The 23202-nt window shown below is 42.3% G+C and overlaps 1 protein-coding gene across 1 annotated transcript in view; it reads right to left on the bottom strand.

Annotated features, from left to right (window-relative positions):
• The window catches only part of tet1 (tet methylcytosine dioxygenase 1), a 35090-nt gene that overhangs the window by 6872 nt on the left and 5016 nt on the right, over window positions 1-23202 (bottom strand). Inside the window, exons 3-4 of the mRNA XM_067236319.1 lie at window positions 6775-6825; window positions 45-2373 (exon numbers count right to left, since the gene is read on the bottom strand). Coding sequence (XP_067092420.1) covers window positions 45-2373; window positions 6775-6825 — 2380 coding nt within the window. The remainder of the gene's footprint in view (window positions 1-44; window positions 2374-6774; window positions 6826-23202) is intronic.

Here is a 23202-nt window from a genome sequence, read left to right as displayed (position 1 = left end):
ACACCATCAACAAGCCAACAGTAGGTTGTACTAGTTTGACTCACCCACACATCCACAGGTAGGCAGCTCAGTTAGCTTTTTTGAAGGGGTGCTGAGCAGGTTCTTCATGGGTGTGTCCAGGAAGATAAGTGGGGATTCCAGGAATCCATTAATGCCATTCTTGGTTGGAGTAGACTCCTCCGATTGGTCCAGATTGCAATCAGCTGACGTGGACAACACTGTGACTGGGCCGGACTGCTCCACCTTGTAGTAACTCTGCTGACAAAGAGGCGGGGATCTCCGAGCCCCTGAAGTGCCATTGGCCAGACTGATGAAAGCTGTACTGTGATTGGATCCCAGACTGGGTGGGCTGGTGTAGCTTGTCTCTGGGTTAGTACCATGCTGCGGCCCGTCGTAGGGCTGCGTTACCTGAGAAAACAAACGTCTGTCCAACTCCAGTTCGCGTCCTCCCAATGATTGGTCAAGGTGGCAGTTCTCCTGAACAGGAAGGTGTCCGTTTGAATGCGACCACGGGTGGTGATCTTGACCCTGACTGTGAGTGGTGTTAAGGTAGTGAGAGCTATTGTAGTTGACCTGCCCTGTGGAAGGGACCTGTAATCCAGTGTGAGGGGCGTCTGTCTTGTGGGCATTGCTGTGGTAGAGGAACTTCTTGCGCTCCTCAGCATCAGCCAGGTAACTCTTCAGGTCAATCTGGGCCTGGGGGAGGAACAGATTTCTTTTGGGAGCAGCCTTCTGCTGGAGGAGAACCTTCTGGACTCTGCCCTTGGTAGGGGTCTTGCTGTTTGGGGTGCGTTTAGTCAGTGGGGTCCTGTGGTTGTTTGAAGCTGGACCCCAACCCTCTCCTTCCTTACCTTCATACACCTTTTTCTTCCTGGGTTTAGGAGGGGTCTTGGTTTTCTTTGCGAGGGTCTTTTTGTGACCGGGAGTCCCTTGGGAGTTGTGGTTGTATTTGATTGCCGAGACTGGAGTTCCTCTAGGAGGGTTGTTCTCTGAGTGCTGGGAGGGATAACCCAGATGCTTGTGACGGGATTGGATGATGAAGGCTAAGTCGGCCAGTTGAGCTGCAACCTCCTCCTCATCCCGATTCCTTCCACTGTTACCCACAACCCTCTCGGCTTCCCTCCCAAACATCCTATCTGGATTTTTATTAAAACCCCTGTCCTGATCCTTCCGGATGGGGTGAGGACCATTGCCCTGCTCTGCTCTCCTGTACTGGCCTCTCTCGCTGGCTTCCAGGAGGTCTTGTAGACCCAGCTTGCCTGTGGAGACCGCTCCCCTGGTGCACTGGATTACATTACCCTGCCTGGCCACTGGGGGGCGTATAACCGAGGTCTGCTGCAGTGGTGAACTGATGACTGGGACTTTGTTGGAGTGGATCCCAACTGTGGGTTTGGCCTCCGGCAGAAGTGTGTTTCTACAGGAGGTGTATGTGAGCGTTGAAGGTAGAGTAATGAGAGAGATGGGGCTTTCAACGCGTGGTTCGGTTTTTATGAGCCCAGGAAGGTTTTGGGGGATAGCTGCCAGTTGAGTCAAGGCCTCAATAGCGATAGCCTGTTCAACACTGATATTCCTCTGCTCTACCAAGGATTGTACGCTGGGGAGACAGACACCTGGAGAGGGCTCCCTTTTGAGAGTGGCAGGAGCCTTTAACAGGCTGATGGGAGTGCTTCTTAGGCACACGTCACCCCTACAGTCCTCTTGTTCTGTTTTGAAAGAATACAAGTCTTCTGGTTCTGTTTTGAAGGAGCGCAGGATAGGAGAGCGTGAGTTGCAGAGCTTCTCCTCCAGGCCCTTCCTGTCTGTGATGGAGAAGCAGACCACAGCCGCTAATGTGGACAGCCCATCCTCGTACACGTCATCGTCACCATCTATTGGTGTGGAGGTGTGGTCAGAGGACCACTCCCACGGCTCCTCCAGTTTGATCTTCTTCAGTGGACCTGACATACCATCAATCAGGGCCTCAGGTGTAGTCTCACAGCTACCTTTGGGGAAGATGGGCAATGTTGTCTTATGGGGCTCTGCGATAGTGCTTTGTGACATGGACTCTGATGTAGTACTTAGACTAGGTGACCCAGCATTCGGTTCAGCACCATTTGTTTTCATCTGTTTTTTATCAGCACCATTTTGAAAAGTCACAGAAGTGCAGTGGTGTTGTTGAAGTGCATTGCTGGTCGGGTCCAGATCTGGCTCTGTCTTGTTAAGTGCTGGCTGGCCATTTCGGGTTGGCGTGAGAAGGCAGTCGTGGTGGACGTGGGGGGAATGTGTGTGAGGTATGGGGCCCTCCTCCCCGTCTTCCTCCTCCGCTGTCGTATGGGTGTCATCTGCCATCTGAACTGGTCCTCTGCCATTTACTGAAACCCCCTCACTAGCCACCTGAGAGAAAGAGAGAGAGCAAGAATGTGAGAGATCGAACGATAAATAGCAAGAGAGATTGTGTGTGAGAGAGAAAGAATGAGTGTGAGACATATCAAGAGAGAACAAGAGAGAGTAAGAGAGAGAGCAAAAAATGCGATCAAGAGCAAGAGAGAGTGTGATAGAGCGAGAGAGCTTAAGAGAGAGAGAGAGAGAGAGAGAGAGAGAGAGAGAGAGAGAGAGAGAGAGAGAGAGAGAGAGAGAGAGAGAGAGAGAGGAGAGAGAGAGATAGCGAGAGAGTGACTCAACATGTCATAGTGAGGCACCGAACGGTTACGGAATACTGGCAGATTTCCACCCAGCACAGGTTGTATATGTGTGTATGCGCATGTGTTTCACAGTAAGGATAAATAAAATCACTGTGGAAACTATTACAGGATAGAGATCAGCAAAATCACTCAGAAATGAGAAGATGAATACAATTCTAACTCCACACATGAAGCCTCGGGTTGTATTCCCGCCTGGGCTGCAAAAAAGACAGACAAACCTAGTAACAGCTTAGTTAACAGAGTTAACTAAGTTGTGTCACTGTTGAGGGTCACAGAGTGTATGTATGTGAGTGTGTGTCTGAGCAAGCCCCCCTGCAACACAGGGGCTGTTATCCACACAGCGTCCAAGGAGCCTGACCCTTTCACTGTGATGTCAAAGAATGGCCAGCAGTTCTCCCCCCATCCAAGGTTCACAGTATTGACATATTGATTGCTTCTGAGAGGTAATGCTGATTGCATACTGTGGTCTCTGAGGCCACGACAGTACACTTGTGACAAATGAGTGGTTGATGGAAAGGAGAAAAGGCAGGGGGGAGGAAGAGAGAGAAGAAAGTGTATGCGGTAGTAAAAGAATGGAATAGAAAGAAAGGACTGGGAAAGAAAGAAAAGGATAAAGAGAAAATAAAAGACAAATAACTTGGAGGGTTGAGGGTATTCCACTGGCTTACTGTTAGAAGAGTGGGGAAGAATCTTTCACCAACTGGTAAAATGTCCCTTTGGTCAATATCACATGCATCATGGCAGCATTGTGCAGTTGCTTTGCAGTTGTGTTTACAAAGATTGAAAAGAACAATGAGAGACACTGTATCATACAGTTAACTTACAAACAACAACTGTCCTTGCTTTGAGCTATCCTTTACTCAGCCCCGGATCCTGTTCAAGCAAGTCAAGACACATGCTCTCTAATAATACAAGCCAGTAGCTTGTACATTATTCATTATCAAATGTATAATTAGAAGAATGTTTGAGTGATAAAGATACAAACACAGTGCCACAGACTTTTTTTTTTTTTTATCTAGCTAGAGAAGCAGTGCGTGTGTTTGTCTGCGTATTGTGTTTGAATGTTAGTCATCTTAGTTTATGCACAGTTGTTAAAGTCTAACGGCTGTGCTCTGTGTAGGTGGATGTCAGCTACTTTATATGCCTAGGTTACATGGTCTGAACCCATATTAAACTCAATCACAACTTTGTTTACCAAACACTAGAGCAGTGGTCTTCAACCCTGGTCCTCGGGACCCACTGTCCTGCATGTTTTTGATGTTTTTCTGCTCCAACACACCTGATACAAATGAATGGGTCTATCAGGCTTCTGCAGAGCTTGCATAGACCCATTCATTTGAATCATTTGTCACACAAGTTAGATTTTTAGTGTGCTTCCGAGCCGAAGCACACGTCCGCAACCCTCTCTCCCACCACTTGAGAAACATTGATCTAAAACAAGCAGGACAGTGGGTCCTGAGGACCAGGATTGAATACCACTGCTTTAGAGGACAGGACTGTCTCCAGCCTTGTAGGTGATTTTACCAAGGTCAACATAGACTCATCTTGGACATACTGTATACAATACATACCCAAAGTACTGTGGTGTACTCAGTAACATCTGCAGAGTCAGTGAGAGTATAGAAAAATAAATGAGGGAATGGACTTTCAACACTTTCAACTGCTCTGTGTTGTGTGACTACAAATATATTCTGTTCCAGCAGTAGAAGACCACTTTAATATACAATCATTTTCACAGCTCCTCTAAACCCACAGACCAAACATATCGTTCTCCGGGGAGTCGAGCAATTACTGGGTGAGGAGAGTGTCTGGTGAGCTTTCTTTTTTTTTTACTGCCTTTTGAGACTCTAATCACACACCATATTATCTCCTAAATGTGTTGAATTCACTTCTGCATATACTCACTAAAGTATGTGTTCAGCACCACCCTCTCTTCTCATTAGTTTTTGTCCTCCCTTACTAGTAAGAGCATGCTGAATCAACATATTGTTGGGGCAGAAGCTGAAGCAATATCATGGCAGCTGCTGCAACAGTCGTCTGCTAGCTGGCCACTCGAGAAGGGGAGAGGGAAAGAAAGGAAGATAGAGGCAGAGAGGAAGCAGATAAAGAAAGAGCGAGAGAGGGGGGGAGAGAAAGTTGGGATTAAGGGAAAGGGAGTGTGTCAGTGTCAGTCACATTCAAACCTGTTTAAACACAATGATGTGTACTGTGTATGTACAGTCTTTTAGATATCCTTCCTATATGGACCTGACATCCCCACAAGAATAGAAATATCCATTCAATGTCTAGGGGGTTTAAAGGGGTTGGGTTATAGGGTTAGAATTAGTGTTAGGACTAAGGGTTGAGGTTAGTGGTTAGGGATAGTTCCGGAGCTAGGGTTAGGTTTAGGATTCAGGTTAGGTTTTCTGTTAAGGTTAAAGTTAGAGTTAAGGTTAGAGTTAAGAAAAACAGGATTTTGAATAGGACTGACTTGTGAGTCCTCACAAGAATAGCTATGTGTGTTTGCGTTTGTATGTGAAAGCTATTTCTGTGTACATTTGTCATAACACAGACAAACTACAGACTGTGTGGTTTGTTGAACATATAGGTCTATTGCAGTATTGAAGGCATAGGTTATAAAATAGGTTTAGGGCTATTCATTAGTCTTATTTAAGTGTATGGCACGGAAATAAGATGTTTACTCGCTGGTTGAGAGGGCTATAGAGGAACTCAAAGTGTGTCATGTGTTGGGGGCTGTCTTTGTTCTGCGGTTGTTGTGTCTGCCTCTGGACCTCCAAATCACTCTCAGTAGACATTTGACTTCATAGTATTGTACAGAGAAAAAGCTTTTCTTTGAAACAACAGCCCCTCTTCTGCACACAATCACACACACACACACAAACACGCCTCCTAGCCTAGCAACAGGACTGTGATTACTGCCTGAATCCTAACGACCTCCTCAGAGGAGAGGGGTTTCCAGGGAAGTTTCAACCGAGGGAGTATCCATCCCTAACATTGCATGAACACACACCATCCAGTCACACACACACACTCCATAAAAACACACACCATCCACTCAAACACACACTATTCACATGAACGCACACCATCAACTCAAACACACACTATCAACACAAACACACACCTTCCATATACCATTCACACAAACACACCATCCATTCAACTATACAATGTACACACAAACACACACCATCCACACAAACACAGACCTTCCATTTAAACAAACACCATCCACACAAACACACACTATCCATCCCTAGATACAATCTGTCTTTAATACTCTACTATGAAAAAGCCCATCTTAAAAGACAGAAATAATGCGATGTTGCTATTTTCACATCCTAATTTTGTTACATAGAACACCATCATTGACACATGGGGTTTAATGGGCTTAACTGGTTGATTCAGAGTTTAAGATTTTGACTAAAAACTGATATTACATTAATTTGTATTTTATATTAAACTTCTTTATTTAATGAAGAAGCTTTTAGGTTGTTGTAGTCTTTCCCTTCATTATGCCGCTGTACACCTGAGAGTTGCAGTAAAGTACAGAGAGAAAGAAGAGAAACTCTCTTCTTGCGCTCTAAAGATAAATCTTAAAAAAAACATGCTTCCTTCCTGGGCTGTAAGTGTGTGTGTAATTCTGTGAAATACTGCATGTTCAAGCTTCATTCATGGAGCTCTGTTGACGCACATGTAGACAGATGGAACACACCACAGATCGCACCCCGAATAAGTCATTTGGGATCCTAATAACACTATGCTTTCCAGTAAAGCTACAACTAAATGAATTTCCAAAATACAAGCTTAATCATCCCAGAAAATCATTCAGACAAACATGCCACTAACGAGGGTACTGAACAATATAAGCATAAACAAATTATAGCTATTACTGCAATTGAGGCAAGCAAAGCCAAGACAGCCAACAGAACTAGAGATTAAAACCATTCCAGTCTCCTCCTCGCCCCTCATAAGAAAACAGCAGGTGCACAAATATGTCTTCAAAAAAAGGAAAAGGACACACAAGGACGCTTCATGCACCACCACGACTAAAAAAGACATGGCTAGAGAAAAAAAGAGGGGTGTCTGTTACCGTGGAAACTGTCTTCTTTGTTGCTGGTTTGGCCACGTCCTTGCAACTCACCTGGAAAACACAAGCCAAACAAACATAGGTCCTTAGTGATCAAGTAGCAACACATGTACACACACAGCAAAAACACATCACAGACAACAAAATCCGACACAGTATGTACAAACCTCTGGTAGGCTACAGTACAGTCTGTGTCTGTGTTGCTAGACAATAGACACCAGGGCATAGAGTCTTTACCTTCTGTGTCCTCACAAGAAGCCCCTCAAGTTTGGGCAGCATATTCCTAAAAGGTACTGGTGGCCATCTTGCTTTGCTTCCATCAGCCTCAAAAGAATCGCTGGCCACAGTAGTAGAGAGCAGAACAAGCTCTGAGTATCATGCTCAGACTGCCTGTGAGTTGCCGTACTATAACGAGCGGCTGCATCTGCCGCAGACGATGACACACACACGGAGATACACACAAGTACACGCACACACACACACGCATGGGATGCCTTTCGCAGACAGACCTTCGTCAGCCAATGGCGTGGGGACTCTAGCAGCTTGTAAATGATTCTCCATGCCTAGACCCTCCTAAACAAAGGATCCCCTATGTGGGCTTTCTTCTCCAGCCCTACGCACACGGGAAGCATGTAAGCTGTGGACCGGACATCCCTCACACACCGGACTGGAGTTAAGCTGAGCTGACACAGCACCTGATGTGTACAACAGCAGAACTGTAGTGGAACTCCAAGAAAATGATCTACTATAAATGAACTGATGAACCATTAGTAGTTATTCTAATCATTAGTTAACTGTCCGAAAGACAATGAAATTCCTCAGCATGGCTGACTGCAATCCCATAAATATATTAGAAATAATGGTCTTTAAAGAATGAAGCTGTTCAGAGATACTAACAGTTCTGAGACACCATTCTCTATGAAGAGCAGGCATGTTATGGAGAGGGGTCATACCAGGACAAGAAAACAGACAAGACAGCCTCTACCCCTCTCTGTTTCTTAACTCTGCAATAAGTCAGTCCAGGTGTCTGTGCATGTGTCACTTATCCCTACGCAACACAATACCAGTTCAGTCACAGAACTGTAAACACCACAGACACTTGCAACAGGTATGATGCCAACCCAAACAAACACACACAAACATGTGAATATCTTGTGTTGATACAACTAAAATTCATGTTTATCAAAAACAGCGATTGTACATTACTTGCTCAACAACACTGACCCATTTACGTTGTTTCTGAGATGTCTGACATTTTCGAAATACCTTGATTTCCCGATATTAAGTGATTCCCAGTCGGCAGAGGTTGTGTTGGAAAAGTCACAGAGACATAGCGGAGACGGTTGGACAGGTTTTGTCTTTAGGGCGAGTCTGACATGACCTTGTCAGTTAAACTGGTCAGGCAGGAATACCTGTCACCTCTATTAAGCATCCCACACACGTACACACCTATCACACACCTTATCAACTGTCATCTGCAGACAAGGGCTGGCGTGCTTTTGTTTATTACTGCAGATCCTAAAGTGAGCCAAACCAAATTTATAATTTGTTTAGATCCTGGGATTTTGTCAGTGGTCAGCTCACACAGCCATTCCTCTGTCCCTGATCCCCCTCCACACACGTCTTAATCCTCTCACTCTCCTCTGAATCTATTTTTGCAAACTTAAAATGTCCCAATGTCCCAGGTCCAAGAAACATGAGAACTGCTACGGGGTTGCTCAAGGAAGCTGCTTAGGTCCATTACTTTTTTCTCTTTATATGTTACCACTCGGCGACATAATCAGAGAACATAACATAGATTTCCATAGCTATGCGGATGACACACAACTATATATATCCACTGAACCCAACGATGCAACGGCCATCAATTCCATTACCAACTGCCTGTTGGCAATAAACAAATGGATGAATAATAACTTTCTTAAATTAAATGAAGACAAAACCGAAGTCCTACTATGTGGCCCCAAATCCAAAAGAGAGATGCTTATTAAGAATCTTGGAGGCTTAACCCCCTGTCTTAAACCAGAGGTGACGAGTCTCGGTGTAATCCTGGACTCAGATTTGAATTTCAACTCTCACATTAATAAAGTGACCAAAACAGCTTTCTTTCACCTGAGGAATATAGCAAAGGTACGACCATTCATAAACCAAAATGATGCAGAGAAGTTAATTCATGCTTTTATATCCAGCCGGCTGGACTACTTTAACGCACTTTTCACTGGTCTTCCCAAGAAAACCACTGAAAGACTACAGCTCATTCAAAATTATGCAGCTAGATTATTAACCAAAACTAAAAGGAGAGAACACATTAGTCCTGTCCTAGCTACTTTACACTGGCTCCCTGTTACCTTCAGAATTGACTTTAAGGTCCTTTTCCTCACATACAAAGCTCTACACGGACAAGGACCTAGCTACATTGCTAACTTCTTTATAAGCTACACACCAGCTAGAACACTGCGATCATCAAATGCAGGCCTATTAGAGGTCACCAGAAGCAGTCATAAGAAGATTGGTGATTCGGCCTTTGTCAATTACGCCCCCAAACTATGGAACAAATTACCCATAAATATTAGGGAAGCAAACACTCTAGACATTTTTAAAAGACAGCTTAAAACCTACCTTTTTACCGAAGCATTTAAGTAATTTGATCTCAAAAGGGTTTTCCTACTTTTAAAGTTGTTTTCTCTCTTGAACAGAGATCTTATTGGGATTTTTATTTTTGTTTGAATTGTTTATCACTTGTATTATTGTTTTTATTGATTTTATGTAAAGCACCTTGAGCTACAATTCTTGTATGAAATGTGCTATATAAATAAAGTCTTACTTACTTACTTACTTACTTACTTGTTAAAGCTTTACTCCTAGCATTATTCAGCCTCCCTCAGCACGTGGGCAAGTTAAAGTAGGTCCGACTGGTCCCAACGAGTTATATGCCAACATTGTCGCTTCATCGCTGTCATCGCTGCCAACAGGAAGGTACAGTTCTTCCTATTTGCTTGGTCCTACTGGCGACGCGTGTCTTTGTGTTTGAGTATTGAGTGCGTGTACATATGTGTGTGTGTGTGTGTGCACAATCTTATGTCTTGAACTAGAGCCTCTGGCTCCCTATTGCTCTGTTTCTGTGTGAGTGTGTATGGTCATGTGCATGCATGAGCATCTACTAGTGTGTGTGTGTGTGTGTGTGTGTGTGTGTGTATGACTGTCTTAACAGCTTAATATATACTGTGTGAACTGCGTAAATGTGGGGAATGGGAACAGGTCCAGGCATGGAGTCATGTTTTCCCAAGGTCGTCACCATCAGTAGCCCCTGTGAAGTCTCAGCAAGACCAGCCAGCTCTTTCCACCACCATGTCAATGTCCAGAAGTCCCAACAGGCACATGAGTACCTTTCTGCGTGAACGGGCAAGAGGTGGAGGAGTGGAGGTACAACAGGAGACACAGACGATTAATGAAACCTCCATCAATTTATGCCTCTTTGAAAAACTTGATGTAACTCTGTGTACTATAGTACTGAGCTCTGGATGCTTGGTTGGGGGCTTCTCATATGACAGCACTTTCATTATTCAATGTGATTGGATTCAAACAATGCTCTCTCTATACTAGTTAATGTGCTAACTAGTAATAACATTACAGATATCTGCAACGCCATTTTGACTAGTCGCAATACTTTTGTGACAAGTCTGAAATTGTATTCAAGATACAATCTAAATCTTTCTGACTGGTCAAAACGACAGTTTCTTTTTGACAAAATGTAACTGGTTGTAAATTGTAGGCCCCTATTCAAGCATAATCTAGACTCTAAACTGTAGCACAGAGAAAATCTGAAAATCGTGCTCCAGGACACAATACAATGGATAGGCCTATGCCCATGTGTGCTCTCATCTGTCATAATATGTAGTAAGATTATATGCTACCATATTTTATGGTTTAAGATGAGTTTATTCTTAATTTTTGTGCATGTCTGTTGAAATTCTTGTAACCACATGACCTGCACCTATTTAAAGACCCCCTAAAGTCAAAACAATGTTTGCCCTAAAATCTCTGACCTTGACTTAACTGACTGGTGTCTCTGGAATGTTTGTCACTAGAGTGTAAGAGTCTATTGTGCACTTCTGAAAAATCTGAAATTGAAGTGCATCTGGGCAAATTAGATTTGTCGTCATAAAGTTGAGCCTATCGCTGTCTAATAATATGCAAATGAAACTAACCCATAAGCTCCAGCACAGAGCGAGAGTGGACTCTTAAGTACAACAATGCGTTAGGACTTGAGCAAATGCGTTAGCTACCAAAGGTTAGCATAACCTAAGTTAAAGGTTTAACAGAAAAAATGTTAAACACAGATTTTGGGTGTAAAACGGACAGTCAAAATGTAAAAGATTTTAAATTAAAAACTAGTCAAAATATGATGAGAGATATCTTGAATTTGAGTTTTTAACAGGTGAAATTACATTTCTGTCATTAATATCCAGTCCAGCCAATAAATGTTAAAATGGCTTGCCATTGCCTCCCCTTCCGCTTAATTTTCAAACTGAGAGCAAGCCTACTCATGCCCCCTAAACAACAACTGTTACGTAACTCACACACGGCTCCACACAGAACGGGAATACCTCACATCACCTCGCCAAAACTCCAGAGTTTCTAAATATAGCCCAGGCCCAACTGTGCTGAATGGTCAGCACCAAACAATCCCTTGTCAGTCTTCCACACAGGGCTGAGACTGAGGCCTCGCCCCTTTCTGAGAAGCCTTGGTTAGGTAATGCGGCTACAGTGATAGAGCCATTAGTTACATTGAGATAAGTAAACTAAGTGCTTCAACTATGATTGTCACTTAAGATACACCCACAGGAATACACACTCAACTACAAAGATTGACACATGTGCATGTACACGCATGTGCACGCACACACACTCTGTGTACCATACCACAGCTTAGGAGCTGACCGCCCTCTTACAGGAAAATGGCTACTTCAATTGTGTGCCATCCTAAGTCATACAGCATCTTATCAGAAAGAGAGGGAAAATAGAGATGGCAAAATAAGAGGTACTGGAAGGTGGGAAGAGTTTGGAAAAAAGAACAGTGGTAGAAATTAGAAAATACATAACTGAAACAAACAGTGAGTGGGAAGAGGAGATGAGAGAATCAATAGAGAAGAGATGAATCTCATATGAATAAGAGTAAATGTATTCACATTCAAATTAGAAAAATGATCACATACATTTTTATCAGAAGCAGATAATGAAAAATAAATGGCAAATGTGATTTTTCTGAGCTTCCTATAGAAGGCTAGTGTCCGCACAGGCAGGTTTTATGGGGGCATCCCTTTCTATTCTCTCAAACAGGTGGTACAAAACTTGTTCTATTGCATGTTATTCATTTAGAGCTTTTATCCAAATGATGTATAGCGCACACAGAAAGTACATTGGAAGATCAAGGATCATAAACTAGTTCTACAGTATATCGGTGGTTCAAGTCAAGGAGACCCAAAGGCTGCTAGAGAAGCACATGCTGACCCTCAGAGCGTCTAGAAAACGGAAGTGTGGTAGGACATCAGTTCGGTTGCATCTCTTGTGTCTCAAATCAGTTGGATGCTCTGACAGCAAGAACTGGTCCAAACTCACCTGTTATGCTGCCATTACCAGCTAACAACCAAGGTTTTGAGTCACTGTAGCTGATCCAAGACCTGTGTTTACATGAGCATAGGAGAGTCTGTTTGTTACCGCCCCTTTCCTGCTTGTTGTAAGTGTCCACCCCTGGGCTCACACCCAGCCACATAAATTTGCTGTATGTATTATGGGCCGCATCCAAAGCATTGAGGTTTGAATCTTAGAAAAGATACTCTGCTCCTGCTCTCCCAGGACCTGCAGCTCTAGTTACTACTGACTACCCCTGCCTTACTACTGCCCTTTTTAAAACTAAAATAGTTAGTAAACTGGGTTTTCAATCTATGGATGAATGGATCAAATGCAGAGATTGAAGATGTTTTTAAAGTGGCTGTAAAGCAGAACTGAAAATGAGTTCATCACACCACAGAAGAGTGTGTTGTTAACTACCCATCCAAATTCGAATGAAAAAAAAAACACACAAGTTAAATTAGGCTTTGAAATCGTAAGAAAATCAGCAGTCTTCTCTGCTTGATACTGGGGGGGAGTGTCGTCTGAAGGAGCTGAAGCTCCGCCCCCTCTAATTTATTGAATTTAGCAACAACAGCAACAACTAGCTAAATCAATTGCGATATCATTACAGACCTACCTGCATTCTCTGAGTGTTTTATATGTTAATTACTTTGTCTTTGCATCGTACCAGCTGAGTAACAGAATGCAGGTTATATAAACCGTCTGTGATCTGACGTAGATAGGTGGCTGTGACGTAGATAGTTTGGGTTTTGCCCTGCCTATACAAAACCTGAGCTGAAAACGGCAGAGAAACTGTTCAACGGTCTAACTCCACATTTCAGTGCGACAAAGTTTTTGTGCTTTGCACATGGTTTCAGCAACTCATTTCACACGTATATAATGTACTGAGAAGCAAATCATGGAATTTGCTTTACAGCACCTTTAATTCTAAACTCTAGAGCCACTACAGTCATGTGTACCCAATTTGGACAATTTGAACCAAGAGAAAAAAAACGATTCACAGAAATAGGTTGATCCAAAAAGTGCTTTCAAGATAAAAGCACTGAGGTTGGGATACTTTTGTTCCAGAACTCTCCATTCATGCCAGGTGTGGCTCTGGATTTTAAGTCAATGTCATTTTGAAGTATTGGAATATCACTTTCCACGGTAGAGTTGTCCACGTAGAAGAGTGATACTACTTTGGGGTCAATGCAATCCACATCGATACCTGCACCAAATGGAAAACACTAATATCTTGCAACATGTTCGGTGGATGCAAAGTCAGTAAAGCACTTCTCAAGGTCTGACAAGATACTTTGAACTTGGTCCTAATAACGTGATCTTTCAAGCTGCTCAAGTCCTGCACTCACTCCTGTACCTCTCCGCCTCCTTCTGCACGCCCCCGCCCCCCTCCATACACAATCATCCTTGTCAGTGTGTTTGTACTTGTCCTTGAGCACGAGCCAGTCTGCCCACATGTTTTAACTAGGGGACATGGTCACCGAATAAAATCGCTGTACTAGCCTGTATCTGTTGTCTAAACACTCCCTTTTTATTGTCTTGTCAATTGTCCAGAACATATCACTATTTTATTTTACATAGAATCTCTCTAATAATGCCAAGAATCTCTGTGTTCGTGCATTTTTAGAACTAGTGCACAGTGCCTGTGATGCAGACGGTGATTAAAATGTCAGTGAAACACACAAATACAGATTACTTGAACTACATGTATAGACAGTGCATAGTGCCCGTGATAAAATTGGTGGCACACACACACAGATTCCTGGAATGATAGAGAGTGCACAATGCCCGCGATGATGTCGGTGACACACACAGATTTCTGGAATTATAGATAGTGCAGTTCCCGTGATGCAGCTGGTGATGACAGTTCTCAGTTCTATATTTCACAGATCACAATTGAAATTCTCTGTCATCTCGGAAGTACTTGTTCAACCTCCACATCATCTATTCTAGTCAAATTGCCAAAGCTGTGGTAGCCGACATTCATGCAAATGATTGTGTAGCCTTCATTTGTCTGTTGCTTCCTACGTTATCCATTGCTTATGTTATGTTGATAAAAATTTATTATATAGGTTCTCTGTAGGGAACAAGATATGGTTTATAGATTTTGACTATACCGTGTCAACCGCGGTAGAGCCTTCCAACAGCCCCATTCACGGCATAACATTACTGCACGTAACTTTAACGCAAATGTCGTAATCAATCTACCAAAACATCGCAAGCAATCTTCCGCACCCTCATAATCAGAATTGCACAGATGGAGTAGAGTATCCCACGTTTGATAACTGGGCACTCTGTTTTTATAATGCAGTGCAGTTCCGCAATTGACGTTGTTTGGATAAGCATTTCTACATTTCAAAAAAATAATCCGCTGCCAGTTTTGTTCTCTTCGCTCTAAATGTTTGGCCATGTTGAGTTGACTGAACTGCACCAGAGCCCGTCTACGGAGAGCCTAGCCTGTCCACTCCCTATTAAGCCCCATTATACCGAATTTGGTTGCAGTTCCACCAGAGTTCCACTGGGGGTGATCGCCGGCATGAGGCAATGAGTGCAAAATGAATGGGAGTCTACGGAGCTAGACGTCTAAATTAGTGTCTTTCGCCTAATTTGTCATTGATAAATCTCATATTTGATTGTAGTTTTTGCAAATTCAACATGGATTAGCCTATAGGTCGAAAGTTGAATGAACGAGTATTTGTGTTTACTATGCATTTTAAAAGGCTTTTTAGAACAAAAAAGCAACTTAAAAAAAATCTGCACCCAGCAGTGTGTATTTTCTTTGCCTCCTCTTTCGAATGCAACATTCAAATTACTAGACAAAAAATTATATCCTGAGAAAAGTGGATTTTGACGGGTATAGCTCCATAGACCTCCATTCATTCTGCACTCACTGGTGAGCGCCCTTATATGGAACCAGAGTGGAACTGCAACCAGTTCAGAAGCCGGAATTTTCCCGAGAGTGCCAGTTCTCCCCATATTAGACATTCTCTGACTGCACTAAGACAGTATTTCCAGGTCCAGCAAGATTTTTAAGCCCAAGGAGTGCTCAAAACCAGCCCAAAATGCCTGAAAACCAGCCCAATATTTTTTGGGTGTACAAAAAGTGACACATTTATCCAATCGGTGCCTCCATAGTTAAAATTAAAAAATGACAAGGGGATTCATATTTTCCTTGTTTTCTGCGATTCTCACGTTTCATTGGTTCATTACAAAAAATAATGTAATCATGCCACTTCCTATCACCACCGAACAGAGACACATTACTTTATGAAAGTGAGATGAGACATTACTTAAGGAAGTATGTGTAGGTTATGAACTCTTACCGCTAGCACTCTCTCAATTGATCTTTGAGTTTCACATTTTTGGCTAATCTAGCTAGTGAGCCAGATTGCTCCTTCTCTGAAAATATTTTTCAGATGATTAGCCTATTTACTCTTTCTTTCTGGCTATATTGGTGAGAATAAAACGTCTAAAACTTCCTAACTAATGATGCAAAGTACGTAGCTAGCTAACTAGTGCTAGCCCTGCTTACTTTGCCCTCCTACGTACTTCCGCTCAATTTTCATTTTGCTTCTGTACGTCTGGGCTTTCGGCATATTAGTCTGACTTTTCAAATCAACTTTTTACAGGTCCAATCAGCGAACAGAGGGAGTGGCTGAGAACGATGACGTTTATGTTGTGCGCTAGTTTGAGTTGTAGTTCCATAATGGCGGAGGAGAAAGATGCGAGCGAAGCCATTTGGTCCGTTGTGGCAACGCTGCCGAATATACAGAAATTAAAGCCAGAGCACGAACAATCTTTGCTGAGTTTTCTTGGTGGCCATGATGTTGTGGCCCTCCTCCCCACAGGGTTTGAGAAAAGCTCGATTTTCCAGCTAGCTCTGTTAGTGGTGAAGGAGTTGGGTAAGGGGAACGCTAGCGATTGGTGATCCTCCAGCCTTACACCCCACCCGCCACCCACGGTCTTCTTCTGACAACCGTCTGGTGGTCCCAATCCTCAAGAGCGCCCGGTTGCAACACAAGCTCTTCTCCTGTCCTGCCCCCCTGAATGGTGGAATCAACTCCCCACCTCCATCAGAGTCACTGACTGTCTCCCCACCTTCAAGAAAAGGCTCAAGACGCACTTGTTCCAGGAGTACAACGGTACTTAGGAATGATTTGCTGGACCTGATGCTAGTTAACTGCAGGATCACAATGACTACTATTGAGAGACTTGTTGCTCTTGTAGGTTAGTTGTAACTGATTTAAAATGCTTGTACTCGCTGAGAAATAATGTACTGTTGATTGCTTTTCTACAGGTACACCCTTGCACTTTTTGAGGTTTGTGTTGCTTAATTGTAACTTGTTTAACTACATGCTCTTATGGTTCTTCCCTTTGGCACTTATTAGTTTTTTTCACAATGTAACCTATGCTTCATGTTTTGGCTACCCGCAATGTTTGGGGCTAGCTCGTTGTTATGATCAGTGACCTATGCACTTTTGTAAAGCTCTATCTTGGAAGTCGCTTTGGATAAAAGTGTCTACTAAATGAATAAATGTAAATGTAAATGCGGCGGCCGCAGTGAGGTTTAGAAGTAGCCCAAAATCCCGCCACCGCCACCCGGCCCGACCCAATAAACAAACTAAACATTTGTTTAGGGCCCCGCGATTGGTTTGGGGGCCCCCGCCCGTCCTTTTGTATGTTTTTCTAAATGTATTAAACTTAATTTTGGAACAAGGATGAAGGATTTTAAATTGTGTGGGTGTTGAGAGGATGATGCGCGCTGCGCACAGCACTCTGCTGTTTCCGTTTGTCAACTGCCAGGAGCAGTAGCTAGGTAACAGACGTCCAGCCATCGTGAAGCGAACGTACCCACCTGTAGAGCCCCATACACTATTTTTGTTTAGGGCCCACAAAACCCTAGGGCCAGCCCTGTTATTTATGTTAGTGTGATACATTTACATTTACATTTAGTCGCTGTTATCCAGAGCGACTTACAGTAAGTACAGGGACATTCCCCCCCGAGGCAAGTAGGGTGAAGTGCCTTGCCCAAGGACACAGCGTCATTTTGCACGGCCGGGAATCGAACTGGCAACCTTCTGATTAATAGCCCGATTCCCTCACTGCTCAGCCATCTGACCCCCCAGAAAATACAGGATACAGAAAATACTGGATACAGAAAATCCAACACTTTTACTGATGAAATACTGGCAAGCTAACTAAGAAAAATACTATATTTAAAGTGGATGGTTTATTTCAGTTGATAGGCTAGATAACTGGTAGCCTGGTCCTAACCAGACTCTTGTACATTTCATTTGTACAGAAGCAAAATGAAAATTGAGCGGAAGTACGTAGGAGGGCAGAGCCAGGCTAGATAACTGGAAGGTTATTAGCTAATTTGCAGTGCTGACTGCTAGTATAACATTGAATCAGCTGCTTTCAAAGGGTTTCCTTTATGTATGAAATGCTGGGTAGCTAACAGAACGACAATAGAAAGTGGATACTTTCAGTATAGACCATATACACCAGCTGCATCACAGGCACTGCACTATCTATCTATAATTCCAGAAATCTGTGTGTTGCCTACATCATTGCGGGCATTGTGCCCTATATATATTTCCAGGAATCTGTGTGTGTGCCACCGAATCTATCACGTGCACTGCACACTAGTGTCTATAGTTCAAGTAATCTGTATTTGTGTGTTTCACTGGCATCTTAATCACCGACTGCATCATGGGCACTGTGCACTAGTAATATATGATGGGCTAAAAAACATAATTGTTCCCAATGTGATTGTTGTTAAACTTTCAGTGGTGTAAATACTAGTTTGTCTCTTGAAACTGACAATAAAACCTTCAGACACAGATTAGATCTGGCACAAACATGGCTGACTTGAGTTCACTATATAGCTTTTTAGAGCAATCATCAAGTTAGGTCAAAGACGACAGTGGAAGAAGGTGGGAGGGGGACTGAAGGGGGGGAGGGGGTCATAAGAAGGTTTCTGTTATTTGTCCAGGATATCCTGACATGCATTAGGGGGAGACAGACCACAAACAGAGGAAACAAAGAGTTCACTGAGACTGAAGCCAGAATATTGTAATATTATAATGCAGTAGTTGAATTCCTTAAAATAGACCCTTCAGACGATGTTTTAGAGAAATAAAACATATGGATATTACATATATATTATTGTTGAGAAGGTTAATACTGTACTACCTACTCTCATGTTATGTTGGTTAATCCCTATTAGAAACCTTGCAATGCTCTATTGGATAGACTTGGCCATTCAGACAGGTCAAAGGTCAAACCCAGACAATGGAGGTAGCCATGGTAACCAGACCATCACAGCCAGTCGTCAATCTTGGTGTCTGCCAAGTGGAAGAAGGAAACAGATAAGATGTTTAAGAACCTATGATAATAAAGAAATTAAAATTGTGGCTTAGCTAAGCGCACACAATATGGAAACTCTTAAACCTATAAACTTGAATTCCAACAAGATTATTTGGCATCATTTTCAAATCCTATGCAATAGCTATGTTTTTTCTGGCTTGATAATGCCCTCTGATGCATTTGCGCTCACACACAGGTTTGCCACTATCTGCTTTGCTCTGTTTGTGTTGTACACCAGCTGTGCCAATGCAAACAGCAGCCACCAAGTATTAGGGGACATCTTCCCTCCCTAGCACAGCTCGTGTTCTCCCCATCCGTGGCCGTTTTCTGACACGCTTGTTATCTCAGCTGGACCGATCTGCTGCAAAGAGCCCATGAGAAGGGAAGTCTGGGATAACTGCAGTAGCTGAATGAGGCCAGAGAATGACGACTAGCAAACTAATTGTGACAGATGACTCATCTGCATATTAATTAATTTTCACATATTTTTTAAGTATTTAAGTTTCAAAGCATGTTAACGTCCAGCAGCACCTTTCACCTTTCTCCATGTAGGCCTATTCTTCATGTAGCCTATTCACCCTCTATCTTTCATATTTTGTGCCTTTGTTTCTCATATCATAACAATAATTCATCAACTTTAATTTAATGTGCAGTAACCCTAACCCTAAATTCTGTATAGTTTTGCAGGGATAACGTATTTTTACTGGCAAACCCGACTGGTTCCCTCGACAAAAACTCAACCCGATTTTTCCATTCGATTTCGGATTATTTCAGAAAATAAGCTCTGTGGCAAACAAATGTTCATGATACTGATACGTTTTTTTCAGCAAGATCATCTTCACAAATGAACTGTTATGATTTTTAAGCGTATATGCAATTGGCAGAAGTAAAAAGCTAACGGCTATAAACAAACTACTCCACGGTCACATGACTTCAATAGCTTCACCACCATGTTTCCAATTTAGGATTTTGCGCACTTACCTCTTTTACACAAGAGTTGGTATAAAGTATAAGGTTGAATTTCAAAAATTTACTTTTGGCACTATACCATAGCCTATAGTGCCGTGTACGTTTTATAAAATTCAAACTTAATCACAAATTAGCTTTGTATTAGCCAACTGTGAGCTGACCAGAAGTAGAATACAACTTCCCCAAAACCAAAGATATGGCCTATCACATGGGATACATACTTCTTTATGAGCAATATTGTGTTCAGTTACAGTTTTTTATTTCATTCATCTTAAAATTTCAAAACAATTTACAAATTTTAAATTGATGTGTGGTTAGTTAAATTACCATATTTTACACAACTCAGGTACATACCTGCTTGAGTTGTCCTTGTGCCTCCTTAGTCATTCCTTACACCGATAAGAAACCAATGTTTCACATAATGCATGGCGTTCTCCTATCAGTTATGTATGTGTTTTTGTGTGCAAGCATGTGTGTGGGTGTGTTTAACTATTAACTGAAGACCAACTTTTGAGGATATTCTTTTGGTCCTCAGAAGTGCAATTTTTAGGGAGTTTTAGTTTAGGTTTACATTAGTGTTAGGGTAAGAATACCATGAAGGGATGGGCATAGAAAGTAGGGATAATTGTTGGTTTAGGGGCTAGGTTTAGGGTGAAGGTACGAGTAAGGGAAAACAGGATTTTAAAAGGGACTGAATTACAGGTCCCCACAAGAGTAGCCATACAAATGTGTGAGTGTGTTTCAGGGCCCAATCTCAGCCTTGTCCCCCAGAAGGTGTTGCATGGTGAAGGGAGGGGCTCTCAGACCTGATCAAAACCAGACGTGTAAAAATGAAAGCCTTACTGCCATGGAAAGCAAACCACGCAAGAATCATTTAACACACATACATTTTCCAACTGCATGGCTAAGCCGAAATCCATAACTTATGTATTGATTTATAGCAATAAGATACGTATTATCCAAGATGTAGTATGATAGGAATAAAGTAGATCAGTCAAGGAATAACAACTTTCAAATCCACCTTGTGTCACTTGATGTCCTGGGAGTTGGCTGTTTGGTCGAGACTTCCATTTGTTAATATTTACACAAGCACTTAAACACATATGCATGCACATGCACACATGAACATACACACACAAAGCATGAAACTTGTAAACAAACACAGATCAGTGCTCTATGGAGTAAAACTGACTCCACCTGTACTGTATAACTACAAGCCTCATTTGGAGATGAACAATACAGCTTGAGGTTAGCATGTTGTGCACACCAAAAACACACATAACCACAAACACACTCCCTCACATGGAAATTCCACAAGATTTGTGATATAATGCACTCGCAAAGCCTCATTATTTTTGTAAAGAGGGAATTTAGAACCCCAACATCCCACGTGCAAGACCACGCACAAACACAGTGAGCTGTACAAGCAACGCCGCTATATCAGTGAGTAAGTGGTGGTCCTAACATCTCGGGGAGGTTTGTGCTTCCTGCTTGTCCTTCAGTTGCCTGCAAGCCTTTGCTAGGCTCCCAGACTAGCCATGCAACACGCACCCTCCTTTGACCTTCTCCTTAAAATCCACAGCATTCACAGATTACCAGGACCGATGATCCTGGTCACAGCACCACTGTAACGAGGGTGATTACAACCCCAGTATATGAGGGGTCGTGTAGGCCATCTCTCAGACATACCGTTGAAAAACCTTTGCCTCTCACAAACACTACTGAAATATACTCACATTCACTACTGAACACCTCTCATGTATACTGCAACCTCACACAATGACAACTGAAAACCTCTCATACTCATTATTTAGAACCTCTCACACACAACTGAATATGTAACCTCTCACACTCACAACAGAAAATGTAACCTCTCACACATACAACTGAAAATTCAATATGTATAGTATTTTTTCACTCTTTATAGAAGGTATAATACAATATGTGACAGTATTGTATTTTTATCCTCAAATAGGTTGAGGTAATTTTTCATTTTTTTACAGATTCTGAAAGTTCAGATTGTAAACTTTCAAACTATTTGTCATACATTGAAATAGTGCAGCTTTGTACATCTTAAATCAACTAGCAGAGAAAATCCCCTTGAAAGACTTCTTCACACTTGCCACAGTCAGGTAATGGGTGGGATAAATAGCTGTTTAACTCCTCCCCCAACCCCTTTGTCACTATACTTCATTTACATTTAGTCATTTAGCAGACGCTCTTATCCAGAGTGACTGACAGTAAGTACAGGGACATTCCCCCCGAGGCAAGTAGGGAACGAGGACACAACGTCATTTGGCACGCCTGGGAATCAAACTGGCAACCTTCAGATTACTAGCCCGACTCCCTCACCGCTCAGCCGTTTGATTCCCTACTACTCATCATTTTCATTGGGGTAGTCAGCCAACCCTCAGGAAATCAATTTACAGGGCTGACATGTTAGTATTGTTAAATGTACATTAAAATAAACTTAAATTGCAAACATAAGCATCATAAAATGTGGAAATGTATATCTTAAATTGTAGGCTTTTAAGCCTAATATATGAAGCTAAAATGTGTATCACAATTGTAATTAATGACAAAGGATATGAATTCTATGCAATTAATTACAAAATGTCAAACAACATGCCTTAACAAGCCTACATTGCTGACACATTATGCATATTCAGTGATAAAAGTTTTGAAATTGTGACACTTTAACTTTTGTAATATGAAAATAAACCAGTAAATATGTTTAGTTTATGGGTGAGCGGAAGGGAATCGGGCTATTAATCAGAAGGTTGCTGGTTCGATTCCCGGTCGTGCAAAATTATGTTGTGTCCTTGGGAAAGGCACTTCACCCTACTTGCCTCGGGGGAATGTCCCTGTACGTACTGTAAGTCGCTCTGGATAAGAGGTTACATTTTCAGTTGTGCATGTGAGAGGGTTCATTTTCAGTTGTGCATGTGAGAGGTTACATTTTCAGTTGTGCATGTGAGAGGGTTCATTTTCAGTTGTGCATGTGAGAGGTTACATTTTCAGTTGTGCATGTGAGAGGTTACATTTTCAGTTGTGAGTGTGAGAGGTTACATTTTCAGTTGTGCATGTGAGAGGGTTCATTTTCAGTTGTGCATGTGAGAAGTTACATTTTCAGTTGTGCATGTGAGAGGGTTCATTTTCAGTTGTGCATGTGAGAGGTTACATTTTCAGTTGTGTATGTGAGAGGTTACATTTTCAGTTGATCATGTGAGAAGTTACATTTTCAGTTGTGTGTGTGAGAGGTTACATTTTCAGTTGTGCATGTGAGAGGATTCATTTTCAGTTGTGCGTGTGAGAGGGTTCATTTTCAGTTTTGCATGTGAGAGTGTTCATTTTCAGTTGTGAGTGTGAGAGGTTACATTTTCAGTTGTGAGTGTGAGAAGTGTTCACTGTGGTATAACATTTACATTTAGTCATTTAGCAAACGCTCTTATCCAGAGC

This window comes from Osmerus mordax, chromosome 5, assembly GCF_038355195.1.
Source record: "Osmerus mordax isolate fOsmMor3 chromosome 5, fOsmMor3.pri, whole genome shotgun sequence".
Lineage (NCBI taxonomy): Eukaryota > Metazoa > Chordata > Actinopteri > Osmeriformes > Osmeridae > Osmerus > Osmerus mordax.
Note: the sequence above shows the minus strand (reverse complement) of the source record. Positions and strands in the feature narration are given on the sequence as shown.